Genomic DNA, 25,779 nt, shown 5'->3' with positions numbered 1-25,779 from the left:
TGTATTGCAGGTATTGTGTTTAATGTGCAAATGTAGCCTATACATTATCTTTGACTGGTTTTGCTACGTAATTTATCATCTATCCATCAAGTAGGACGGAACGCCGCCTAGCCAATCAAATTCGAGGACTGGAATTATTCCATTATTCCCAGTAAACAAAAATAAGTTATACGAACGTTTTGATAACGTTACATTAAGTTATGAACTTAAAGTTTAAGTTACTCCAATGTTCTCTGAACGTTCAAAACGTCAAGTTTAAAAAAAAAGGTGGTTGGGCGAAGTTGCACACATTATGTATTGTTACTTTTGAATGTTCTCCGAATATTCTGCAACAAGTAGGCCTTGTAACATTTAGAAATGTTAGACGAACACTGGACGTTTAAACGTTACAGGGAGAAAGAAAAAAAAATCCACAAACGATGGATAGGCCAGGCGCGGATTTATGGGTGGGCCTGAGTGGGCCTGGGCACGTGCCCACCCAGATTGACCGGTGGCCCACCCAATCAGATTAATAAAAACAATTAACCATTTTAATTTTAATAATAATAATAATAATAATGAATTAATAAATTATTTAATTTTAATAGTGTCCTGAGGACATTTATGGGTTTTTTTTTCTCATTAAAACCGATTATGTTCATCAGTGGTTGTATATCAAGCATGGACACGTTTGTGTGCAATATGTTTTGTGATTTCACCAGAACGAATAGAGAGTATCCGCAACGGATTGAAGCATGCGTCCGAGTGAAGACAGTGCGGCGTGTGCGCGAGCCACATAAGAAAACACTGTATCCGCGCCACTGATCGCAGCGGCGAGGAGCACTTTGATCACTTGATTTAAAAAACACATTTCAGCGCTAGATCGTCTCTTATTTAAAAAATGAACGACATTAATGCTCTGCCAGTTAACTGGAGATGTTTTATTTATTTGTAGAATTGGTGCCGCGAGATGTTTTAAAAAGTGGTGGGGACAATATCGACCATGGCAAAACGTGGTGGGGACATATGTCCTACCCGCAAATTACGCCTATGGACTTAACGTTGTGATAGTCTACATGCGAGTCGCGTGTAATGACAGACAGGTGACCTTCAGGTTTAAAGGAGGCGGGAGGGCTGACTGACATGAGTACAAGGCATAGGCCGCGGCCACGCCCAGTCCAGGGTCTCGTCCTGCCGAGACCGCCCTTCCAGAGGCTCGTCCCGACGAGCCAGAGACTGTTCACATCAGTCTTGCCGAAGCCAGGCCTTCCGTCCCCGAGTCTGTCTCCGAATTCCCACCCAGCCTCCCTCTCCCACCTCCTCCCATCTACCACCTCTCAACCCTTCTTCCACCACTGCCTGTCAGCCCCTCAGCTCCTCCTACCACCTTCAGGGAGGTGGAGTCGCCGTGGGTCTGCCGGCCTACAGCTCCAGCCTGGTCGGTGGATCACTGGTCTCCACCTCCAACCTCCGCGACCCGAACTCCACCTCAGCCCGACGGTCCATTAACATCCCCTTGGCTCCTACCTCCCTCAGCTCCACCGTGGCCCATCTGGTCACCAGTTCCGTCAGGCTCCCTCGTCCCCCCGGATCCACCTTGGTCACTCGTTGACCTTCCCTCACCTCTGGACTGCACTACTCTAGCTACGCCTCGTCCCTTCGTCCCCCGGATCCACCTTGGTCGCTCGTCGACCTTCCCTCACCTCTGGACTGCACTACTCTAGCTACGCCTCGTCCCTTCGTCCCCCGGATCCATTGGACTCCTCACTCCCTTCAGTTCCTCCTTGGTCCTCACTCCCTCTGTCTCCACCGTGCCCTTCTGTGTCACCATCTGCACCTCAGTCGCCAGAGCCAGTGGCCCCGCCATGTCCCACCGGATCCTCGGCGTCGCCTGGATGCGTCGGCTCTCTGGCTCCACCCTGGTCTTCTCTTCTCCCACCTGCTTCGCCCCCGTCAGTCGGCCCCCTGGAGTCGTCAGCCCTGCCTCCTCCATGGCTCCTCCCTCCTCGTCTCCGCCCTGGCCGCCTGCACTGTCTGCTCCACCCTGGTCCCTCCTGCCTTCAGTCTGCCCTCACCCACTCTTCGTCCTCCTCCTGAGTCCCCTCTCTCCCTCCACAGTTAGTCCTTCTACGGGCGAGGATGCGCTTACCGGGTGGGGGGAGTAATGTCACAGTTGTGTTCGGTTTAGTTTGCTTTCATAGGACTTGTCTGCCTGTCATCATGTCACGTGTCTTCTTCACTGTCATTATTAGTTCAGTTGTATCACCTGTGTCTAGTTAATCATCATCTATCACCTGTGTTCAGTTAATCAGTGTTCATCTGTGTTAGTATTTAAGTTCCTTCATTTCAGTCAGTCTTTGTCCGTTATTTGTTGTACTTAGTGTGTGAGTATCCTGCCTGCCTGTACCCGGTAAAATTTTGCCATCGCCTTCTTCTGCCTGCACCACACCCTGACACCCACACTATTACACACAGGGTTAATGTGTATATTTAATGACAAATATTCACTTGAGCAAAAAAGTATAAGTATAGCCCCAGTCTCTTTTTAAATTTATTTTAATAGTCAAAAAATAAATTTGTTTACCTTGTATATTTTGAAACAAAAATTTTAAGTGGCGAGATAAAGATCTTCAGATTTTGTTTTTTATACACACTGGTATACTTTATATGGAAGCTTGTTTCCGCCACAGAATAAAATAATAATAAAAAGTTAATTGTGACTTTTTACCTCACAATTAATGATTTACTGAATTTTTTCTCGCAATTGTGAGTTAACTTGCAACTACACTTTTTATTATTTTTATTACACAGTGGAAAAAAGCATCCAGCCACTCCAAGCTAAATCTGTCACATACATATGTCACATACCATGTGAATCACCCACTGGACACATGGATGATCATTTAGTGAATCAAAGGTCAAATGAGGGAGAAGTGATATACCAGCTGAGCTGAGCCACTCCAGAATAAATATATTTTGCATTTTTACATGTAATATAATATATATATATATTTTAAATAATCTTATTTATGATGGGACTGCAGATTTGAATCGACTTAATTGTGTGTTAATGTCATTAGGAACAGCCAATACTGAAACCTGAATCTGCCACATGATTTGTGGAGCCTCTTTGGCATCATGCTACTATTTTCACTTGTAACCTCTGAAGAATTCTCCCATAGCGAGGTGCATAAAAATGGTCATTATACACATTATTATATTATGTTATATTATAATAATATTGAATATATATTGATGGTCCTTGATTATGATTTTTTATTTTTTTTTATTTACTTCAGTTAGTGTGTAATGTTGCTGTTTGAGCATAAACAACAACTGCAAAGTTATGAGGCTAAAAGTTCAATGCAAAGGGAAATATTTTCTTTTACAGACATCGCTAAGGACTAACAAACAGCTGGTAGTGTCACGGCTCGTCGCAATGAAGAAGAAGAAGATGAGGATGAGGATAATATCAAATACTTTAATAATACAAACTCAGGAATAGGAGATCAGGTTAGACTTAGACAAACAATACCGGACACTGAACTGAATACAGACAGGAAGTAAATACACAGTGGTGATGAACACAAACGACAGGCAGCTGTGAGGAAGGTGATCAGTGTCCATGGTAACAGATTGGTGGCGGGAAACAGACAGGGAAACACAGGTGATGAATGAAAACAACTGAAAGTCTATGAACTGAACATAATGGTGACAGGTAGGGACTACAACGAGCTTCTTCCCGGGTTGGTGACATCACAAAGCCTAAAATTTACATAAACCCTGCCCCGAAAACATGCAACAAAGTGGGTGAGGCCATGTTGGGCTGCTTTAGAGAAGAGGAAGAGTTATTGTCGCTGTTTTTCACACGCAGGAAAAAGTTTGTCCTAAGGCTAACGAACTTAGAGAGGGTAAAATTTATTTTTAACACTGTTCCTGAACATTATAACCTCAACGTTCGCACAAAAGCTAAAAGACGTAGCCATTCCTATTTTGTTGGGACAATCTGTTGTTTATGGATCACAACTTGTAAGTGTGTCTTATTTGTAGTTGTGTTTTCTATTAACAGTACAAATTATAAACTTTATGTAGTTGCTATGATAGCTATGATGTAAACGAAGGGCAAAGCTTTGTCCTACTATACTGTAACTAACATTACAGTGAGCTAAAATTATAAAATTATGTTGTGATTGATAACTGTTTGTATTACCATAGTTTTCTGACAAATATGATTAAATGGTGAATAACATCAAATCTATAAGAAAAAAAAAAAACATACCCCAGTGAAATATGTGCTTGCAAAGTCCGTGCTTGAAATCTGTTCAGCACAATCCTCTAACATTGTCAGGGTCTGAATCAGGCTTGAATTGGTTTGAAATTGAAGCCATCTGACATCTGAGTAGAGCTTGCGGTTATGAATGGGACATGACATTTCCCGAGCACGCGCTAAGTGCTGTCAATTACAACACACTGGGCCAGCTAACCAATCACAGCACATTTCGTATTTCGGAAGGAGGGGCTTCGTTGAAAACGACGCGTTCAACCAGACTGGGGAGAGAGGAGCTGTAATAATGTAAAATATGTGAAAATATGCATTTTTTGAACAATCAAGCATGAAAACATTTTACAGTACACACCAAAAACAAAATCAAGACTTTGTTAAAGAGCATAGGATCCCTTTAACTAAATGTCATAATACTTTCATTTTACTTAGCGCTGTCTAATCGACTTATTGGAAATCATACTATATACTACATATTTCCTCCTCTAAGTTTTATTGCTCTTTAGACAGTACAAAGATCAAATAATCTATTGTCTGATCATAACTTGATCAAACATTCATGTACACCAGCGTTCACACAACTCTGTGGTTCACTATGAGGGAACTTGGCATCATTTTATTCATTTTTGCTCTGAACCACAACATTCAGGCACAAACTCAGAAACCAGGTAAGTGTTGTTATTGTAAAATGTAGATAAATAAAACACAAAGGTTAATTAATTAATTTTTCTAATAGGGTTTATGTCTGGTTTGATCTTATAATAACTTGTTCTGTTTGTCACTGTGTTTTAGACCAGTAGAATAGTAATAACCCTGTAAACCACTTGGCAGTGGCACATGCAAACTCATTGAAATTGGCAGTTGAATGTTTGTGTTTAGATATGATTACAAATCAGTAAACAGTACATTGAAGCCATTTCTGTAGGCTACAATTAGTCACTTGTTACTACCCAAGTGTAAAACGCTAGTAATCGTTAACATGGAGAAGATTCCCACAAAATCTGAGAGATTTAGTGACCCTTAAAAGTCCACCTGTGCTAAAAAATCAAGTTTGTAATGTTGTTTATATGTCTATATGGTGTTTTTAATATGATTTAAGACAAACCATCTGCAAATTCATAAGTCAGCACCATTGCTGAGTATTTTCTCCTTAAAACTGCAGTGAACCAAAGACAGTCTCAAAATCGCGGTTTGAAATCGCTGGTGTTTCTGACGTTACAAACTACCTTGTAACCAATCATGTCAATGAGTGATCGACAACGAGTGGATCTCTGAGCTGGTGTGAGTGAGTGGAGGCGGGGTTAATTTGCAATTATGAAACATCAGGATATTTGTTGATCAAGAGTCTTGATGAAAAAGCTTTAATAGTTCAAGTTCAAAACTTGATATAAGATGAATAATTTTAAGAACTGTGTAAAAAAAAAAAAAAATTGTGTAAGAAAAACTTTACTGGAAAACAACTGGCAGTGATTGCCAGAATAATTATGTAAAAATACAGTAAAATGTAACAACTTTACAGAACAACCTGTACATTTTACAGTTTAAAACTGTTGTAATTTACAAACAATAAATAAATAAATAAATAAAATAGTAATTCCAACTGTCCTTTTCTGCTGAATAAGCATAACCACACTGCAACTAAAATCTGTTTTGATCCTTTAACATATACTGACAACCACCATAATAACACAGGTGGTAAAGAGAAAGCCACACGACGAATCAAAGTTCTTCACAAGATGAGGTAAATACTAATATATAGAAGGTGCAAGCAGTGTCATTTACACACAAATACAAAACACCATCATGGTAACACTAAAATAATGCAATAAACGTTCATGTAGAAACATAAAACCCTAATTTATGTATATTAAGAAGTCAATAATTGTATCTCTTCAATTACATCACAATTTTAATTACAATTACATTACAATTTTGGATCACCAAAATTACAAAGTTAAAAGTTTTTTCCTTCAAAAAAATTGCTTGAATGTAACTCGTTACCCTTGCTTCATTTAGTATACGCGGTTCTATGAATATGCAAATTAGCCCCGCCTCCACTCACTCACACCAGCTCAGAGATCCACTCGTTGTCGATCACACGTTGACGTGATTGGTTACAAGGTAGTTTGTGACATAAGAAACACCAACGATTTCAAACCGCGATTTTGAGACTGTCTTTGGTTCACTGCAGTTTTAAAGAGAAAACACTCTCTTGACTTATTAATTTGGTGTTGACTTATGAATTTGCACATGGTTTGTCTTAACTCATATTAAAAACACCACATAGACATATAAACAACATTAAAAGCTTGATTTTCACCACAGGGGACTTTAAATGAAAGACCATCAAATATAGAGTGTCACACAGGGAATGTCAATTTACATTTTTCACTGTACATTATAGTATAGTTTATATTTTACTTATAAAAATGCCACATTTAAAATGATATGAAATGCCCTGAAAGATCTATTATAGTTTTTAACCATATAGTAAGAGAACAAACTGTTAAGTTTAACCAATTAACAGGAAGCATTTTTACAGTTAAAATCGCAATAATTTCAGAATTGGGCAAAGTCTCTGTAAAATAGTGATCTATGACATTGGTTTAAGTTGAATATCAAATATTTAGTGTCTATTGTTAATAGGGGATTTGTGGACACATTTATGTTTTCAGATTTGTGGAGTAAAGTTATAGTTTTTATTTTGAAGTAACTGACCATTTTAAAAAATATATTATTAATAATAAGAATCATATCAAAAGTCATTTATACATTATAAAAGTGGGGCTTCTTACCCCAGGTGACCAAATTACCCCAGTGGTGGGGTAAGATGGTCTCTTTGAATAATTTTACATTTTGTATAACAACTAAATTAGCAAATGTTCCTATTTATTACCTATAATAACACATTGGATCATGCATCATCATCCTGCACATGCTAAACTTAATCTAAATATGTTCAAATTTAAAAGTAAATGCACTGTTCTTAAGGGGGGCATCTTACCCCATGTTACCCTACTTTATCCTGAAAAACAGTAAGAATTACACACAAAAAAATTACATTTCCGATAAAAATTGACAAATTGAAAATAAAACATGGCCAATCAAAAACATATCTATAGAGATGATTGTGGTGTCATTTCTGTAGTTGTGTGGACTGACTAGTTAAAAATAACATTCAAGATACAAAACTCATTTTCTTGACATCATTTCCATGGATGATTTGAACTTTGGCATAATGTAGGATGTGTAGTGTAGATTTTACAACATTTTAATTGAGGACCTCGGACAGAGATATAATACAGTACAAATCACTCTCCTTATTCATTTTTCTCCAAATCTAGATGCCTGCAGTCTGGAACCAGATGAAGGAACGGGTTCAGCTGATCCTGTGGTTTATATGTACTACGATGAAAAAAAAGACAGTTGTTTTCCATTCCGGTACAAAGGGGTGGGTGGAAATGCAAACCGTTTCATTATAGAGAGGCAGTGCATGAGAAACTGTTCTCGCAGAGCTGAAGAGCTGTTCCCTATAGACGGTAATCTTTCTTCTCACATTCGTCTGCAATAATGCAACATACAATCTTTTTGCATGAAACAGATTTTCATTTAGCCTACTCTTAACATCTTTGACTTAAGAAAATACTGCCACCCTGTGGTATTTATTTTTTATTTTTTGCAGAACGTAAAGCTTGCCATCTTCCAAAAGAAGTAGGGCAATGTTTTGGTCACTATCTGCGGTATTACTACAGTCCTGAACTTCACACATGCACGTCTTTCTACTGGACCGGATGTGTGGGAAACGGAAACCGATTCCTCTCTGCTGACCAGTGCAATGCCACGTGTTTCAATGCAGCAGGTACGTGTGGTGTGAAATTAAACTTATAATAGTGATTTTACCCAGAGATCTATATGCAAAAAAACATAATGTACATTTGTTTGATTAGATCAAGGCCACGAGGACTCAGATGGATCAGGTGAATCAGGTGTAGCCTATCAGTTGGTAAGTGAAACTTGAATATGATGTTTTCAACTCGTTCAACTAATTTATCCACCGATATTAATTCAATTAATTCATTATCCCATCAGGAATTATCTGGGGTGTTGCACTTGGTCTTATTGGTGTCATTATTTTCACTGTGGTGATTGTCTTTGCTGTCAAGAAGAAGTCTTCCCACAGCCAGGTGTCATATGAGCAGTGCAAAACAAGTCAACCATTTTACATAAACTTGTCAATATACACCTAATAATGTCCAATCAGTTATGTCTTCTGCTATATCTGTAAGTGAACTTATTTCAAATTCTGCAAAACAATAAAGTTTCATTAGACGCTATAAGCTATAAGTCTCTGTAATCAAGTTATTTGAAAGAAATCATACTGTGAATCTACAGTAACATTAGCGTTGTCCCCTCCTCAACATTTATTGCTCTTATCTCAAGGAAGTACAAAGTGCAAAGCATCCTCCCCACTGATTATTATTCGCAAACGTTCATCTACACCAGTCTTCACACAACTATGTGGTTCACTATGAGGGAACTTGGCATTATTTTGTTCATTTTTGCTCTGAACCACAACATTCAGGCCCAAACTCAGCAACCAGGTAAGAGTTTTTTTTTTTAAACACAGAAAGGTAAAGATATTAATTTGTGTTGTGAGTTATAATAAGGTTTATGGGTTTGGTCTTTGTTTTTAACTGATTACTTGAAAAAACGAATGTTGAAAATACAATTCTCAAAGTTGTATCGTGTATTCTGTGTGATGAAATGTAATGAAAGTAAAGTGAAGATATATAAGCATGAGCAAAGGTTCCGTCTATGGAGCTCCGTCACACCTAGAAAACGAAGGTTTGTTGAGACAAACCTTGGATTATTGCTTAAAAAGCCCTAAAAAATTTTTTTACCTATAAACGTCTACTTAATTCTTTAAAAACATCTTTATATTTAACAAATTAACTTTTATTATATTGCCGAACACTTCGTTCGAATTTGTTTGAATTGTAAATCAGCAAATTCCACTTCCTGTAATTTCTATGCAACTTCCTGTGGGGCGTGGCCAATTCAATTCAAATCCACACTCAATGGAACAACTGAAAAGTAGTGCAGTGAATTGGCATTCTGTTTTTTTTTTTACGGAATTTGCATAATATTTACAGGAAGAATCAGTCGCATAAAAAATTGGGAATAAAAATGAAAGGTTAATGGAATTACAAAAACATAAGTCATCTAAAGCTGTACAGACCACTCAGTACACATAACATAACCAGAATACGTACACTCTCAGAAAAATAGGTACAAAAGCTGTCACTGGGACAGTACCCTTCAAAAGGGTTCTAATATGTACCATTTAGGTACTAATATGTACACGTTTGGTACCAATATGTACCTTTGAGGGACTTAAATGCACTCTTTAGGTACAAAGGTGTACCTTTTGAAATGGTACCGCCACAGTGACAGCTTTTGTACCTTTTTTTTCTGAGAGTGTACAAACCGATTAGAACGGACAAGTTTTAACAGACTTCACTCATAAGACGTGTGTAAACTTACAATGGGCATTGCAATTGATTATATTAATGAGAACAAGAAAATGTATGTTTGTGTTTGTTTACTATTGCAAATTTACGTGGACTTACAACACATCTGATACAAGAGAATATTTTTAACTGTACAAACAGGCACAAATAAAACCATTGTGCCAGGTTTTTGTAGGCCACAGTCAAGGTTGTCCAGGTTTAAAATGTGAGTAATCGTTAACACGAAAGTGTCTATCTTAAAAAATAAATAAAATATGACAACATTTACAACCGTCATAAAAACTAGGTGTGGACTGTATCCAGACTAGTTACACATTACTCATTCAAGATTAGTGAAGATCACTCCCATTTCCATGGTTGTTCCGACCAAGTTAGCAGAATGTACAACAAGATGTCATGGCAATTCATTCACTATTCATAACTATTTTACGAATTGGTGGCTAAATCGTATGATTCGTAGCATCTCATTTGTATAAAGGCCCGTTCAAACTAAGAACGATAACGATAAAAAAGAATAGCACAACACAACTATAACAATAATGGCACAGACTACGACATTGAGATAGTCAATCAGAATGCATCCTGCTTTAAAGAGATAGTTCACCTAAAAATTTAAATTTTGTCATTTACACAACCTCATGTTGTTCCAAACCTGTATGAGTTTCTTTGTATTGCTGAACACAAAAGAAGATATTTTGAAGAATGTTGGTCACCAGACAGTTGACGGGCCCTATTGACTTCCATAGTATTTTTTTTCTATATGAAAGTCAATGGGTGCCGTCAACTGCCTCGCTGGTTACTGACATTCTTCAAAATATCTTCTTTTGTGTTCACATAGTGGGGGTTAAATAGTGCTTTATTAGAACCTAATCTTCCTTTCTTCATTTTTTCAAAAATCTAGATGCCTGCAGTCTGGAACCAGATGAAGGAACGGGTTCAGCTGATCCTGTGGTTTATATGTACTACGATAAAGTAAAAGACAGTTGTCATCCATTCCGGTACAAAGGGCAGGGTGGAAATGCAAACCGTTTCATTATAGAGAGGCAGTGCATGAGAAACTGTTCTCACAGAGCTGAAGAGCTGTTCCCTATAGACGGTAATCTTTCTTCTCACATTCGTCTGCAATAATGCAACATAAATCGTTTTGTGTGAAATGCATTGTGATTGATTCATTCATTTGTTGTCATTTGTGCACCAACTACAATGATACTTAATGCGTAACATTTTTGGCTGAAGGAAATACTGCCACCCTGTGGCAAAAACTGAATTTTATTTTTTGTTTTTTGCAGAACGCAAAGCTTGCCATCTTCCAAAAGAAGTAGGGCAATGTTTTGGTCACTATCTGCGGTATTACTACAGTCCTGAACTTCACACATGCACGTCTTTCTTCTGGACCGGATGTGTGGGAAACGGAAACCGATTCCTCTCTGCTGACCGGTGCAATGCCACGTGTTTCAATGCAGCAGGTACGTGTGGTGTGAAATTAAACTTATAATAGTGATTTTACCCAAAGATCTATATGCAAAAATTGTAAATTTGTTTGAATAGATGTAGGCCACGAGGACCATTCAGGTGAATCAGATGTACCAGTTGGTAAGTGAAACTCGAATAGCCTATGATGTTTTCAACTCATTCAACTCATTTATCCACTGATATTCATTTCTTATTATCCCATCAGGAATTATCCTGGGCGTTGTGTTTGGTCTTCTTGGTGCCATTATTCTCATTGTGGTGATTGTCTTTGCTTTCAAGAAGTATGTCATTACAGTACATTTTTTGTTTGTTTTAGGCCATATTAATTGTTACTTCACTTTTTCTGTATTTACGCTGGAATTTCTATCATTCATTTTTTTTATTTTCTAGGCCTAGCTCGAAGAAACGTCAGAAGAAAGATGGGAAGTCAGCAGAGCAGCCGCTGAAAGAGCAGGCCATTGAGATGGGAGGAGGGGAAGCACAGCCAGCCACTCCTGAAATCTCTACAATCCAAACTTGAAATCTCCCAACTTACATTTTAAACCACAAATGTATATTGTAACTTTTGCCCAATTTTTGTTTTTGTTTTTTTTGATAAAGTGATTTTTTTCTTTTTTTTTTTTTTTAAAGAAGCAAAGGCTTGACTAAAAAAAAGGGCAAATAACATTTCTGTTGCTTATTTACTTGTACTTTATACTTGTGTCTTCTATGTTTGGAAGCTTCTAATTTACATTGTATTATATGTCCGTCAAACTGGTCATATCACAATAAAAATTTTAAGTAGAAATGGCTGTATCGTCTTAAATGGTTTAAAATGTAAAACGAGAACATCAGTGTATGGTGATAAAGCAGCGGCTGGAGGCTCTCATAGGGTACAGGAACCCCATGGGGCTGTAAAGGGGTGAACGAAAAAGTTCAGAGAAAGATAGTGTAAAAAATGTGAAAATAAAGACCATTTATGGAAATAATTGTATTATGTTAGCCATAGTTTTATGTTTCTCTTCAGAAATCAAATAAAATGAAATATGAAATAAATAAATTGCAATAATAAAAAATAAAATAAATAAAAAGTTAACATTTACAGAATTTATTTTAGTATATAGTCATAGTTGTATGTTTCTCTTAATAAAATAAATGAAATGTATTTAGAAAAATAAATAAAATTAAAAATTAAATCAATAAATTGCTATATAATAGCAATTTATTATATAGCAATACAAAACATAGCAATGCGATACAATAATAAATAAATGTTAACATTTACAGAATTAATTTTATTATATTGTTAGCCACAGTTTTGTGTTTCACTTAAAACCTTTTTTTAAAGATGAAATACATAAATAAATTGCGATAATAAAATATGGAAAAAATAAAAATAAACAACATTTACAGAATTAATTCTATTGTTAGCCACGGTTCAATGTTTCTCGTCAGAAGTAAAATGAAAAACAATAACAATAAAATAAATAATATAAAATTAATGTAAAAGTAAAATAAATTAATAAATAAAAAATTACATTCATAGAAATTGTTATATTGTTAGCCATATTTTTACATTTCTAAAAATGAAATAAATGTAAGAATAAAAAAATGAATAATTAATATTTACATAATTTATTTTATTATACTGTTAGCCATACTTTCATAAAATAAAATAAAATGATAAAATAAAATAAATAAGTTAACATTTACATAATTTATTTTATTACACATTAAAGATTAAAAAATAAAATAAAATAAATAAAATATGTTTTATTTAGATTTATTTTTTCGTCAGGATTATATATATATATATATATATATATATATATATATATATATATATATATATATATATATATATATATATATATATAACATTATTCTCATGGTAGAAAAGCCATACGGCATAGACTTATAAAGTATTTGAAATATTTGTAGCCTATACACGAATTTTTATACATTAAAGCTTACCTTTTATTGCAAGGAAGGGACTCAAACCGGGATAATGATATATCGCGCCCATGGTATCAAAAAGTTTGAAAACACCTGCAGTAAAATATTGATTTGTAAATTAGTTACAATTTCTCACTTATCATCCACTATGACAAATCTCTTAATGCTTTCTCATCATCACTGCTCTCCCTATGACCCTGGATCTGAATTAAATCATGCCTTTTCTCGATTAACACGCTTGTGTATACATCCCATCAAAGTAAAAGTAAAGTTTGAAGATTGTCAAGTACGCTCCCTATTTAGACTGTATTTCTGCTGTCTAGGTAGGGAGCTCAGCGGGGTTTTGAGACAGCCCGAGTCTATGCATGCATGTCTGCCCTCTTTAACCATAACAACACTGTCTTCACTTAGCAGAGCAACATCACTGCTAACACATCCATACGTTTAGGAATCTACATACTGATTCTCGGAAACACATTTTGTGGTTTTTAAACATACACGTTTAGAGTTTAAACACAGAAATCGTGCAGCAGAGGACAGACTGTGTTAGCTAACGTTAGTGCTTTAGCTAGCACACACAGGCTCATGGAGTGCCCTCACCTCAACTCCAGTGTCTGTATGACGGTGGACCCGAGCCGCTTCCCCAACGGTTCCCCTTCCTCATGGTGCTGTTCTGGTGAGTTAAATGCGAATACAAATGAATATTCACTAATAATCACTAACAATTCAGTCCGTTTCCTGTGAAATAGCTCGAGCTAGCCGAGCCGGCTAACGTTAGTGCTTTATTGCTCACAGCAGCTCGCGCTAGGAGACTTTTGTGTGTTTTTTAAAACAAATATAACTGAAATTCGAAGAAAACCATAATCATACACTATAATAATATGATGTGAAATGTTAATATTTCGTAATTTTACTCATTTTAAACCCCAAACTAAGTAGTTTAGCTTCACACAGCACTCAAACTCGCTAAAACTTGCTAAGCGCAAAGCTTATTGTTCTATGAACACATTTTAGGGTCAATGTTTTGTTTTTAAATAATATTAAACGGTTGTCACATTTCTCTCCTTTTTGTACAGAAATGTTGTGTTGTCCTTTGCTTCAGAAAGTTGAGTGAGACAGCTTTGGCTTTTTAATCTTTGATTGGATTTCAATTTGTCATTTGCTTTATGTCGAGCTGTTTATGTAATACAAGTTACAGACCTCCTGATGCACAGTAAATTATTAATATTGGTCTTTATGTATTATTGTGAAGTCAAATTGAGCAGTCTAGATGCAGACCTTGATATCAAAATAAACCGGAAATAACATCTGCAAACGTTTTTACAACGTTAGTGTAATGCTAATGCATTCATGGCCTTAAATGAGTGCTTAAATGTGTAAAAGGATCAAAACAATGAAATCTAAGAGGATCTAAATTTTCAGCTGTTCTATCTTCTCACCTTTGTTTTGGGTTTGGTCAGATGCTGTTTGTAGGAAAGTATTAAAAGTGGCATTTGGGCCAGTTTGCTGGAAAATGTTCCCGAGGACATTAGAGGAATCCATTAAAGGTTGGAGAGACCTTTACAGTAAACCATTAAGTCTTATGGCAACGAACTTGTGTAAAGAAAAGAAGTGTAGGTAGTGTCCAATGATTTTCACCAGAATCATATAGGCTAGATTTTAAATACACCAAATAATTTCTGGGGGTGCATTCATCAAATTTTGGCCTATAATTGTTTTTTATGTCATGGACAATATAAATATTTTTGAAAAAAGTCTCTTCTGCATTTCTTTGTTCAAAAATATTAAATTATTATCAATTTCTTTATATATATATATATATAATTTATTCCTGTGATGGAAAAGCTTAGTTTTTAGCAGCTATTTCCTCAGTCATCAGTCACGTGATCCTTCAGAAATCATTCTAATATGCTGATCTAATGCTCAAGAAACACGTCTTATCAATAGAAAACATTATTATAAATGTCTTTACTGTCACTTTTGAGCAGTTTAATGTGTCCTTTCGGAACAAAATAAATTTTAGTAGGCTAAAATTGGACTATTTTGAGATTTTTGACATGGATATATCTGATAAATATCAATGCAGAAACATTGCTTTGTTTAAAATGTTTTGTAGTGAATATAAACAACTAGTAAATGCTGTGTACATCATGCACATAATATACTTTAATATTTATAAACATTCATGTGTAGCCTATATATATATATATATATATATATATATATATATATATATATTGTGTAGATGTATATTTTGGCCATCTTCCTCTGTAGATCTCGGCCTAGACAATTAAAAAATATATATCATGTGACTTTTTATAAATATTTATTGTTCCTGTAAACAGTGCCTGTTTTTGAACGCCATTCACACTAATTGACATAATTTCGAATGAAGGAAATATAAGTTAAAACCAATATATTATGCATCCCTAATTGAATCGAACATGAAATTTCAAAGTAGAAACTGAAATAGCTTAGTATTTTCTTAATATCTTTGAAAAATCTTTATTTTTGCAGTGCATGATAATGTTTATTTTTGGTCGAGATGAATTGTCATGTTAGATTACACTGAAAACACATGAACATTTAGGGCGTGACGCCAGTGGCCCTTCAGCACACCCATGGGACATGAGAAATGCCCCATATCTCATGTTTAACACATTTCACACTTATGAAACATGTCTTTTCAGTGACCCTCTCTAGTTACTAAAAATACTTTAATATTCACTTAAAATAATCAAATTAGTACAGCAGAGCTATGAACTACCGTAAATACCATATAATTCAAGATAGCTTCAATTATAAACTACTTTGTGGCAGATTCATTGAAAAAATCATGCAAATTGTACCTGCTTACCTAATAAAACTGACTTTGTTAGAATGATTCTTTTGTATTAAGCACATTATTTAAAGCATGTTACAACAGCACAGCATTGCTGCTTTCTTAATCAGCGCACAGCAGGTTCGAGGAGACGCACGGGGTCTATTGACTTTTTCCACATTTGTTGGGTCGTGCACAGACCAGCATTCACCAGAATCGACCGTTCCTTAGCAACGGCTAATTCAGATGCTTGTTGTGCACTCAGAAGGGAAGGTGATCAAGGCAATTAGAACAAAGCTCTCTCTCCCAGCAGGACACAGCTAGAGATTACTTTCACATGAGGTTAACATAACATGCCACCTCAGCTCAGCGCAAAACTGCTTATTATTATACGCTAGGATTCATGTTTTTGCTATGTGGGTCAGGATTTATACTTAATTAATGCCTAGTTATATTTGTCAAATTATGTTTTGAAGGGAAACAATTATTATGGAAACATGATAAAAAATATGAAAAACATTATACAAATAGTAAAAACATAAAAAATAAAAATAATAATATACAAATACAGAAGAATTTTGGGGAAAAAAATAGAAAATATTATAATGTATAATAAATATTATTATTTTTATTTTTTATGTGTGTGTGTGTGTGTGTATGTATATGTACATATATACTTGTAATATTAAGCCCTGAAGAATGTGTGTCTAAATATTATACAGAAAACATAGAGAAGAATGTATATGTTTAGTGTAGAGCTTAAAAATATTCCTTGTTGGAAAATGTATAATAATTTAAATAATAAATTAATAAACATAATACGGGAGAAAATTCATTACTAAGAAATAATAAAGTTATAAATATTAAAAAGAAAAATAATCCATTATACAAATAACATTATTAATATTATACAAATAAAGAGAGAGAAAATAAATAAATATATATAACCCCAAGAGAAGCTGAAAATTTTATTTATTTTATATATTTTTTAAAGGTATTAAAAATGAGAAAAGATTGTCTGGTTTTATAAATTTGTAAAATGCCATGTTATATCATGTTTATATGTATATGTATATATATGTATTTATTTTATTTCATTTTTTGTTGTAGTTTGCCGGTCAAACAAAAGCCCGTGGGTTTGCCTGACGTGCTTGAACGTGCATTGCGGAAGGTGAGAGCTTAAATTGATGCTTTTTAGTCTGTGTGGTTTCGGTGTGTGCGGTTATCTTTATGTTTTACAGTAAATATTACATTCAAGTGTAAATCCAGAGTTCTTTGATATTATGAAGAAATATATTTAAGCTGTATTAAAATGTATTCAAATTATTTTAGTTAGTAAATTGAATTATAATCAATCAAATTTGAATGATTAATAATATATTAAATTTCACACATATTAATATTCCTTTGCATCTGTTTGCTGTCACAGGTATGTTAACGGCCATGCCAAAAAGCATTTTGAGGACATTCAGGCTCCAGCTGGCAGTCAAAGGAAGCCAGAGCGAGAGAAGCTGAGCGAGAAGAGTCAGCAGCACTCTGTGTGTATGGACTGCAACAGTTTTAGCACATACTGGTTAGTTTCTTTACACAAATACATTCATAAGATAAGAGTGTTCTTAAAGGGACAGTACATATAATATTATTCAGTGAGCAGTGTTTGTGTTAATCTTTCCCATTGTTTCTGTAGTTACAGATGTGACGAATTTGTGGTGAACGACACAAAACTAGGAAATGTGCAGAGGGTCAGAGAACATCTTCAGAGTTTGGAAAAGTAAGATTGATGTTTGTCGAAGTGCATCCATTCAACAATCATCATCACATGAATACATTGTTTTTGAAACGATTTATTCTCTTTGTTCAGCTCTGTGTCTAATACCGACAGACAGAGGAAGAGAAAGCTGTCGGACAGTTCTTCTCATGACAGCAAGCTGAAGAAAGACAGCGTAAGTTGCATTTGATTCTAGATATGTGTGCAAAAGGGCCCAGTGTGCTGAGAAATGGTTCAGAAAAAATATTATATATATATATTATATAGTGTAGTGAATGTAATATTTTAATAAAATACAACAATTAAAATAAAATAAAAATACATTGATGCATATTAAATATAACTTAAAAATAGTAAATGCTTTGTAAATTTAACTAGTGGTGTGTATACATTCACTATTAGTCTAAATTATGTATGCATACTTTTTTCAAATGTGTGCTGTTTCCATCATTTTTCTGAAATGTCCCCACACAGGACGGCACTCTAGCACACTGTGCCACAGGCCTCCGCAATCTGGGCAACACCTGCTTCATGAACGCCATTCTCCAGTCCCTGAGGTAAGAGCAACACCCACGACCCCGAGCCAAGGGCAGCCGGCGGTGTGTGTGTGTGTGTGTGTGTGTGGCCCGGCTGGAGGAGCTCGAGTGGCTCTCTGCTCTCTGTGGCCAGTGAGCTGGCTGGAGTAGAGCTTGATGGGAAGCCAGGTGAAGGATTAGGCCGTCTGCCCGCTCACCACAGCCAACCTTACACTGGCTAAACCGCAGCGACTAGCTCATGCCAAATATCATAAACCGCTAGGCCTATGAGCTAGTGAGGGGAAGCATTGAACATTGTCGTCATTTATTCGCTTTCTTATTGTTCCCATGGATTTAGTCAAGTTACAGAATGATAAAAGATGATCGGAAAAGCTATTTTTCTTAGAGCAAATAATAATTTAATTATCATTATTTAATTGTTATAGTGTCATTATTTTTAACCTGTCATGGGTCTTTTTAATGATGTGCTGCATTGGTTTTAAGGCCTGGATAAGGTTTAAATCTACCTAGAAGAAACCTTTCCATTTGCAGACTTTTTCTGGTCATAATCCATGGAAAAGGAAGCTTTGGCAATGTTTCCGAGGATTCTGGCATATTGTCAGTGTTTAGTTTGCATTTTGGAAGATATACTAAAAGGGCGTAAGGATTTTGAGTCATGTTAAGAGACAGATCTGTTTAGTTAAACGCTGGTTTTTGTTTCCTGTCTCCAGTAACATCCAGGTGTTCAGCTGTTATTTCAAGGAGCTGCCCTCGGTGGCCTTACGAAGCGGGAAAACGGCAGGAAGGAGAATGTACCACACCAGGAGTCAGGGGGACAGCAGTGTGTAAGGTCCTCTCCACTGAATGGCAAAGAGGGGGGGGTCGAATGGTGTCCTTTATTTTAAATTAATAATATATCACATTATATAAAAAATATAAATAAAATATAAAATGTGAATTCCTGAAATTTTTTATATATCACTTTTTTATTATTTAAAAACTTTTTTTAATTCAACTTACATATTTTAATCTATCATTGGTTATATGTAAAATAAGTACAAATACAGTGTTTATCAACTGATTTTGCCCAAGAATATGCATGTTGTTGTTTTTTTATGTTAAATTTTGATGTCTTGTTCTCGGTGGCCAAAACACAATGTGGTTGATGCAATCTATGGTTATCCTTAATACAACCTGTATTTAATAGTTTGGGTCTTTTTATTTTATTTTACTTTGTGTAGTTTGTTTATGGTTTTCATGGATGAGAGCAGGTTATATATTTTGTTATCCTAATCACACAATTATATGTATTTAATCCATTGCATTAATCCAAGTTTTTTGTCTGCTCTCTGCCACCCCAGAACAGGTCTGACGTATCAGTCCCTGTAATGTCCACTAAAATGCCAGTGTTTTTCTGCTCTGTTGTGCAGATCTCTGGTTGAGGAGTTCAGGAAAACACTCTGTTCACTTTGGCAGGGGAGTCAGACCGCCTTCAGCCCAGACGCCCTCTTTTATGTCATTTGGAAAATAATGCCAAGTTTCAGGTATCATAAAATCACACCATGTATTGCAATTTATTGCACAATTTATAAGACATACTACAAGTCACACTAAAATGCAATTAAATGTTTCATTATTCAAGCACCCAGAAAAATAATTTCTGTTTCATCCATTCTTGCTAGTGGTCGACCGTTATGGATTTTGTTTGATGGCTTCTCAGAGAGCTGGATGGCCAATGGCTGATACAAAGCCGATATATGTGATTTCAGTTGCAATATTATTTACTAATGTATATATGTAAGTTATATAATTAGAAATAAATAATTTGAACTTGATAAAAAAAGAAATCTGTAAACAGATCTATTCTTTAGATAAGATCTTCTTGATTTTGTAATCTTATAATAGTAATTTTTACAAATATAGTAGTTGTATGTTTTCGCAAATAAACACCAGGTTTTCCACACTGCCAAAAAATAATGCCAATAATTTAAAAAAATGCCAAATATTTTTACTTTCTGTGTGATGACATGTATTAAATATTACATTTTAAATGTAAAATGTTTACATTTGACTTCCGTAATTATATAAACTAATTGTAATAACAATGAGTAATATTAGTGACCTAAAATATTAAATGAGAAAAAATGTGTCCTTGATTGTGAAATATTCTGCCAGACCAAATACAGTTTTTTCTAAACCAATGCCTAAATCGCTATTTGATTATTGGTTAACATTATCCAATAGCCTGCGTGGCCTCAGTGATGTCACCGGAAAAGCTAAATGTTTTATTGGTTAATTCTGAAATAAAGTTTACGAAGTCAAAAAAAAAATTCTTTGAAGTAACACGCTCTAATAAATCTTCAAAAAATGCCAAGAACATCTTACAGAAAGTAATTGGGATCAATTTTGACTTTTATCTGATGTTTTTGCAGGGGTTACCAGCAACAGGACGCTCATGAGTTCCTGCGCTACCTGCTGGATCATCTTCACAGAGAGATGCAGGGGAGCAAGAACGGGTCGCCCAGTCCCGCCCTGACCCCGGACCGACCCAAACATGCCTCCGAGAGCAAATGCTGCATGTATGATACCCCTCTGAACACATATATTTGTAATTTCTACTCCCATGTCTGCCTTTGTTTGGACAAACAGATAGTCCTGCCCAAAATTTAAGCCGCCTTTCCACTATCTCTGACATTCGCATACGATTGTCACATTTATTCCCCTAGTGGCAGTTGCACGTAACTTTCAAATTGGTCATAAAGTAACTGTTACCCGCTGCTTATTCACTATGTTAAAATGAATAGAAGTCGACCGATTGGTTTTGTTGATTAATCGGCACCAATATCCGATTGCTGGAATGATCGTCAAAAATCCATATTGATAGTTTTTCCGGGTTGCATCTGTTGCTTGAGTGGCTGAGAAGGATCCACTGTCATTATACAGTACGAGAGCGGCCTCTGGAGGTGAAACAGTGCGGTCCAACCTAGTTTTTGTTATCGGGAAAATCACCTAAAAATGAATTATGTGAATGAATGATTTGAATGAAGGTGTGAATCATGTATCCACACAAAACAAATGACACCCAACATGTCTGAAAGAAAAAGTAGGTTTTCCTGGGCGAAACAATGTGAAAAATTATTAAATCATTATTTATTTCCGAATTATTCATGAAATGGTGTTTAAAGAACAATGTTTTAATGGAAAAATACTGTTCATTCTCCCCTCGCGCTCATAGTGTTGATTACATTTCAGATCCGAAATTTCTGCATATGCATATGTTTGGAACTCCTCAAAGCTCCCGTACTACTCGACATCAAAAATGAACAACTTCCGGTCTGTCGCTTGTTCGGAAATTCTGGAAAGGCAGCTTTACGCCACTGGTTAAGCAAGAATATATATATAAATATATAAATGCACAACTTGTCTTCAGTGAACTACATTTTTTCCTAGTCAGAGCGGCACACAGATGGTTCGGGGCAAATTTCTAATTCGAGGTAGGTCTATCTCAGCAGGCCGCCCCTCGTTCCATATCTCCCCTGCTAGTTTAGCGAGTACGTGGGCAGCAGTGATAAAGATAAGTCTTTACGGCACGCAGAGGGAAGTCTCTCTCGTATACAGAGACTGCTGTTCCCACACTTGCCTGCTGCTAGAGGCAGAGCCACCCTGTTGTGTTTGTATTAATAGCAGCAGACAAGTGAGGAAGCCCCCAGCCTGGGCTGTGAGGGTGACCTGAGTGGATTTGCAGGGTTATTGAAAAGGAAGTGCAGTGTTGTGTCGTGCTCACTGGATTGTGCGGAACAAAATGGCAGGTTAATCCTGCTGCGAATAGATGGACTAAATGTGCTTTCACAAGGGCCTGATTCTGTTGAACACATTTGGGAAACGGTACTGGTTTATTTAAACAGGACCTATTATTCCCTGTTCGAAGTCTTCATGTTGTTTTTGGGGTCTACTGGAATAGGTTTTCATGCTTGAAAACATTATTTTTCACAAGTTTGACATTGTCGCAGCACCTCTCTTCCCAGTCTGTCTGTAACACTCTGTTTAGTTTCGGTCTCTATGAAGCCCCTCCTTCCAAAAAGCACAATGTGCTCTGATTGGTTGATTGGTTCAGTGTGTTGTGATTGGTCAACCACTTTGAGTGTGTTTGGGAAATGTCACAGCCCTTACCAATAACCACCAGTTTCAACGCACTACTAGCGCAACTCAATCAGGCCTCGCCCCTTTTTTTTTTTTGCATATGACTTTGGCAGGAATTATTTTAATGAGGAATATTGTGAAGTGTTTGTTCCCGGATGAAAACTCAAGACTACAATCAAGGCGTTTCAGGGAGTTCAGAAACTGTGCTGTGTGCAAAACTCCCATTGGAGTGATAATAGGACCCCTTTAATAATGCAAAGCGGTTTTGCTTTTCTGCTAGAAACGGGACCTCCACTATTGTTACATCTGTGTTTGGTGGCGTCCTACAGAATGAGGTGTACTGCTTGATATGTGGCACGGAGTCTCGGAAATTTGATCCATTCCTAGGTGAGTCGTCAATCTGGTTCATCAGCTCTGAAAGCTTTTGTTGCCATGGTTATGCCAAATCTTGCTCTCCTCCAGATCTCTCATTGGACATTCCCAGCCAATTCAGAATCAAGACCACAAAAGACCAAGAGCCGGGGCCAACGTGCACTTTGAAAGGTAAGAGATGTTATTACTAACTATTAAATTCAGTTCATTTTGTTCTCCAGCAACACTAAAAGGTTGTGTGCCGTCTCTCTGCCGGCTACAGATTGCCTTTATAGTTTCACAGACCTTGAGGAACTTGATGAAACTGAGCTCTACATGTGTCACAAGTGCAAAAAGCGACAAAAGTCCACCAAGAAATTCTGGATCCAGAAACTGCCCAAGGTGATGGAAGTAGCCTATGGAAATATCTAATTTTGAATTCTCATGTAGTTTGTAACGGTTATATGATGTCTTGTGCCTGTGCAGGTGCTTTGTTTGCATCTGAAGAGGTTCCACTGGACAGCGTTTCTGAGGAATAAGATTGACACCTATGTAGAGTTTCCCATGCGTGGCCTTGACATGAAAAGCTACTTGTTAGAGGTGAGCGCAAACCTGTTAATTCTGTAATAACGTTACTTATAACTGAAGAATGTTTTTTTTGGGGGCAATTTATGCACTTATTTAATATATAAATTTAATTAAATTTAATTAAATTAAATATTATTTATAATTATAATAGTATAAAGTGTATATAATAGTATAAAGTGTACATACACACATACTTTATTATGCTATTATTTTATATGAAGTAATTAAATTATTTTAATATGATTATATTCATTATCTAATATAAAAAAACAATCATAATATATAAATATATATATATATATATTTATATATTATGATTGTTTTTTATATTAGATAATGAATATAATTACCTTCAAATATATGAACATATTTTAATATAATTTAATAATCATTTATATTTTTTCATATATAATATTCAAGTATAAAATAGATACAAAACATTAAAATTCATTACATCAAATATATTACTATTAAATATTAATTATAATACTTTTTTGTTATATTTCATATTTAAATAAACATAAGTAGATAATGATCTAAATACAATTACTATTAATATTTATTCATATATAAAGTAGTAAAATAATAAAGTAATATTCATATTACTATACTATAAATAAATTGATTATTAATTTAAGATAATTGAATACTAATTCGTATTTACATTAAAAAAGTAATTATACCTTCAATCGATGTGATTAAAATGATTACAATAATATTATATAATAAATATTCTTCTTATTATATGATTGTTGTTATATAAAATATAACAATTTTGTAATTATATTCAGCCTGAAAACAGCTTGCCTGAGAGAGGCCTGTATGATCTTGCTGCAGTGGTGGTGCATCATGGGTCTGGGTAAGTAAAAGCTTGTAGCATACAACTCATTTACCAGCCTGAACATCTGTTTCATTGTCATCCACTAGGGGGGGATGTTATATCAGTAGCGGTTTCCTATTATTTCCTGTTATGTCAATTCACACTCTGTACAGATAATCAGATCACAGATATATATACGATATTCCATCTCCATCCTCTCCCGCAGCATCGGCTCAGGACATTACACGGCATACGGGCGTCACGAGGGCCGATGGTACCACTTCAACGACAGCACGGTCACTCTGGTCAATGAGGAGGCTGTGCTGAAAGCCAAGGCCTACATTCTGTTCTACACAGAGCACAGCGATCAAGAGAGTCAACCCAAGCTTTAAGACTTCAGTTATTGGACCTTCATACGTGTGCCGTCATCCGTCTCATGTCCTATGCTATCCAGTTATGTTTTCTCCGTCACAGAACCTCAGTATAAACCGAATTGCTGCTTACATTTTGACTTGATGACTTGCGTTTAATAGACTGTCCCAGTTTTTTTTTTTTTTTCATATGCCACCAGTGTGAAATGAGATTCCAAAGGCAATTCTTCAGGGGGCTGAAAAAATTGACTGTAGAAACAAAATGCTTTACAATTGATTTTTTTTCTTAATCGAGTGTTTTTCCGTCTGCTGAAATGATGACAGCTGTCTCGTTTTTGTGTCAGACACTTGACGTTTCCTACTCACGCCAACGTTCTGCTCGCTGCTCCAGGAAGTTTTTTTTTTCTGTTCAGCTTGGAAATTCATTCTTGTCCTCTGAGCCTGCTGTTCATTTGATCTAGGTTGGCATTGGAGGTATTTCCGAACCAAAACTTGAAATGTATGATTTTACGTAACAAAACGTGTCATTTTTTATCACAAAGCAGTAGTTGACTCAAACACAGCTATCACCTCACTAATGTGAAAATGAATTTTGAAGAGAAGGGTCCAGTAGTTCACATGTTTCGTTTTGTTTCGTTTCCTTTACGCTTGGAAATGTCTGACCTGATGTAAAGTTTCTGTCCTTTTAGAATTAAAGGGATGCATATTGTGCAAAAGTTGATTTGTGTTTTTATTATATTCTCATAATTAAAAGGCATACAATGAATTATTGCATTTACTGGTCCATTTTGAAGCTTATTTTTTAAGCTCAAACGTGCTGCGTAACACGAGAATGAACCTCAATGGTTCTTGCTGAAGCTCAAACGTGCTGCGTAACACGAGAATGAACCTCAATGGTTCTTGCTGAAGCTCAAACGTGCTGCGTCACGCGAGAATGAACCTCAATGGTTCTTGCTGAAGCTCAAACGTGCTGCTTAACGCGAGAATGAACCTCAATGGTTTTTGCTGAAGCTCAAACGTGCTGCGTAACACGAGAATGAACCTCATTGGTTCTTGCTGAAGCTCAAACGTGCTGCGTAACACGAGAATGAACCTCATTGGTTCTTGTTGAAGCTCAAACGTGCTGCGTTACACCAGAATGAACCTCACTGGTTCTTGTTGAAGCTCAAACGTGCTGCGTAACACGAGAATGAACCTCATTGGTT

The 25,779-nt window shown here is 35.9% G+C and overlaps 3 protein-coding genes across 4 annotated transcripts in view; 2 read left to right on the top strand and 1 right to left on the bottom strand.

Annotated features, from left to right (window-relative positions):
• ca12 (carbonic anhydrase XII) overlaps positions 1-25,779 on the bottom strand; it is a 127,145-nt gene that overhangs the window by 26,569 nt on the left and 74,797 nt on the right. Inside the window, exon 1 of one of the 2 annotated variants that reach the window (XM_079860226.1) lies at positions 13,219-13,285. The exons of the other annotated variant lie outside the window; for it this stretch is intronic. Within the exon in view, the coding sequence (XP_079716352.1) occupies positions 13,219-13,270 (52 nt within the window). The 5' untranslated portion in view covers positions 13,271-13,285. Of the gene's footprint in view, positions 1-13,218; positions 13,286-25,779 lie in introns of those variants that run through there. 2 annotated transcript variants of the gene reach the window in all.
• Positions 8,746-12,049, top strand: LOC307151960 (boophilin-H2). The gene is made up of 6 exons (XM_079860228.1): positions 8,746-8,862; positions 10,694-10,888; positions 11,082-11,258; positions 11,341-11,385; positions 11,471-11,546; positions 11,656-12,049. The coding sequence occupies exons 1-6, from the start codon at positions 8,778-8,780 to the stop codon at positions 11,783-11,785; spliced, it is 708 nt and encodes a 235-aa protein (XP_079716354.1). The 5' UTR covers positions 8,746-8,777; the 3' UTR covers positions 11,786-12,049.
• On the top strand, positions 13,538-25,293 carry usp3 (ubiquitin specific peptidase 3). The gene is made up of 15 exons (XM_079860219.1): positions 13,538-13,876; positions 17,132-17,192; positions 17,451-17,594; positions 17,709-17,792; positions 17,883-17,964; positions 18,264-18,346; positions 19,036-19,149; positions 19,735-19,848; positions 20,737-20,883; positions 22,725-22,831; positions 22,907-22,987; positions 23,079-23,197; positions 23,282-23,395; positions 24,175-24,242; positions 24,430-25,293. The coding sequence occupies exons 1-15, from the start codon at positions 13,786-13,788 to the stop codon at positions 24,593-24,595; spliced, it is 1,575 nt and encodes a 524-aa protein (XP_079716345.1). The 5' UTR covers positions 13,538-13,785; the 3' UTR covers positions 24,596-25,293.

The sequence above is a fragment of the Squalius cephalus genome (genome assembly GCF_949319135.1).
Source record: "Squalius cephalus genome assembly, chromosome: 23".
Classification (NCBI taxonomy): Eukaryota; Metazoa; Chordata; class Actinopteri; order Cypriniformes; family Leuciscidae; genus Squalius; species Squalius cephalus.
This window is presented reverse-complemented; position numbering and strand designations above follow the sequence as displayed.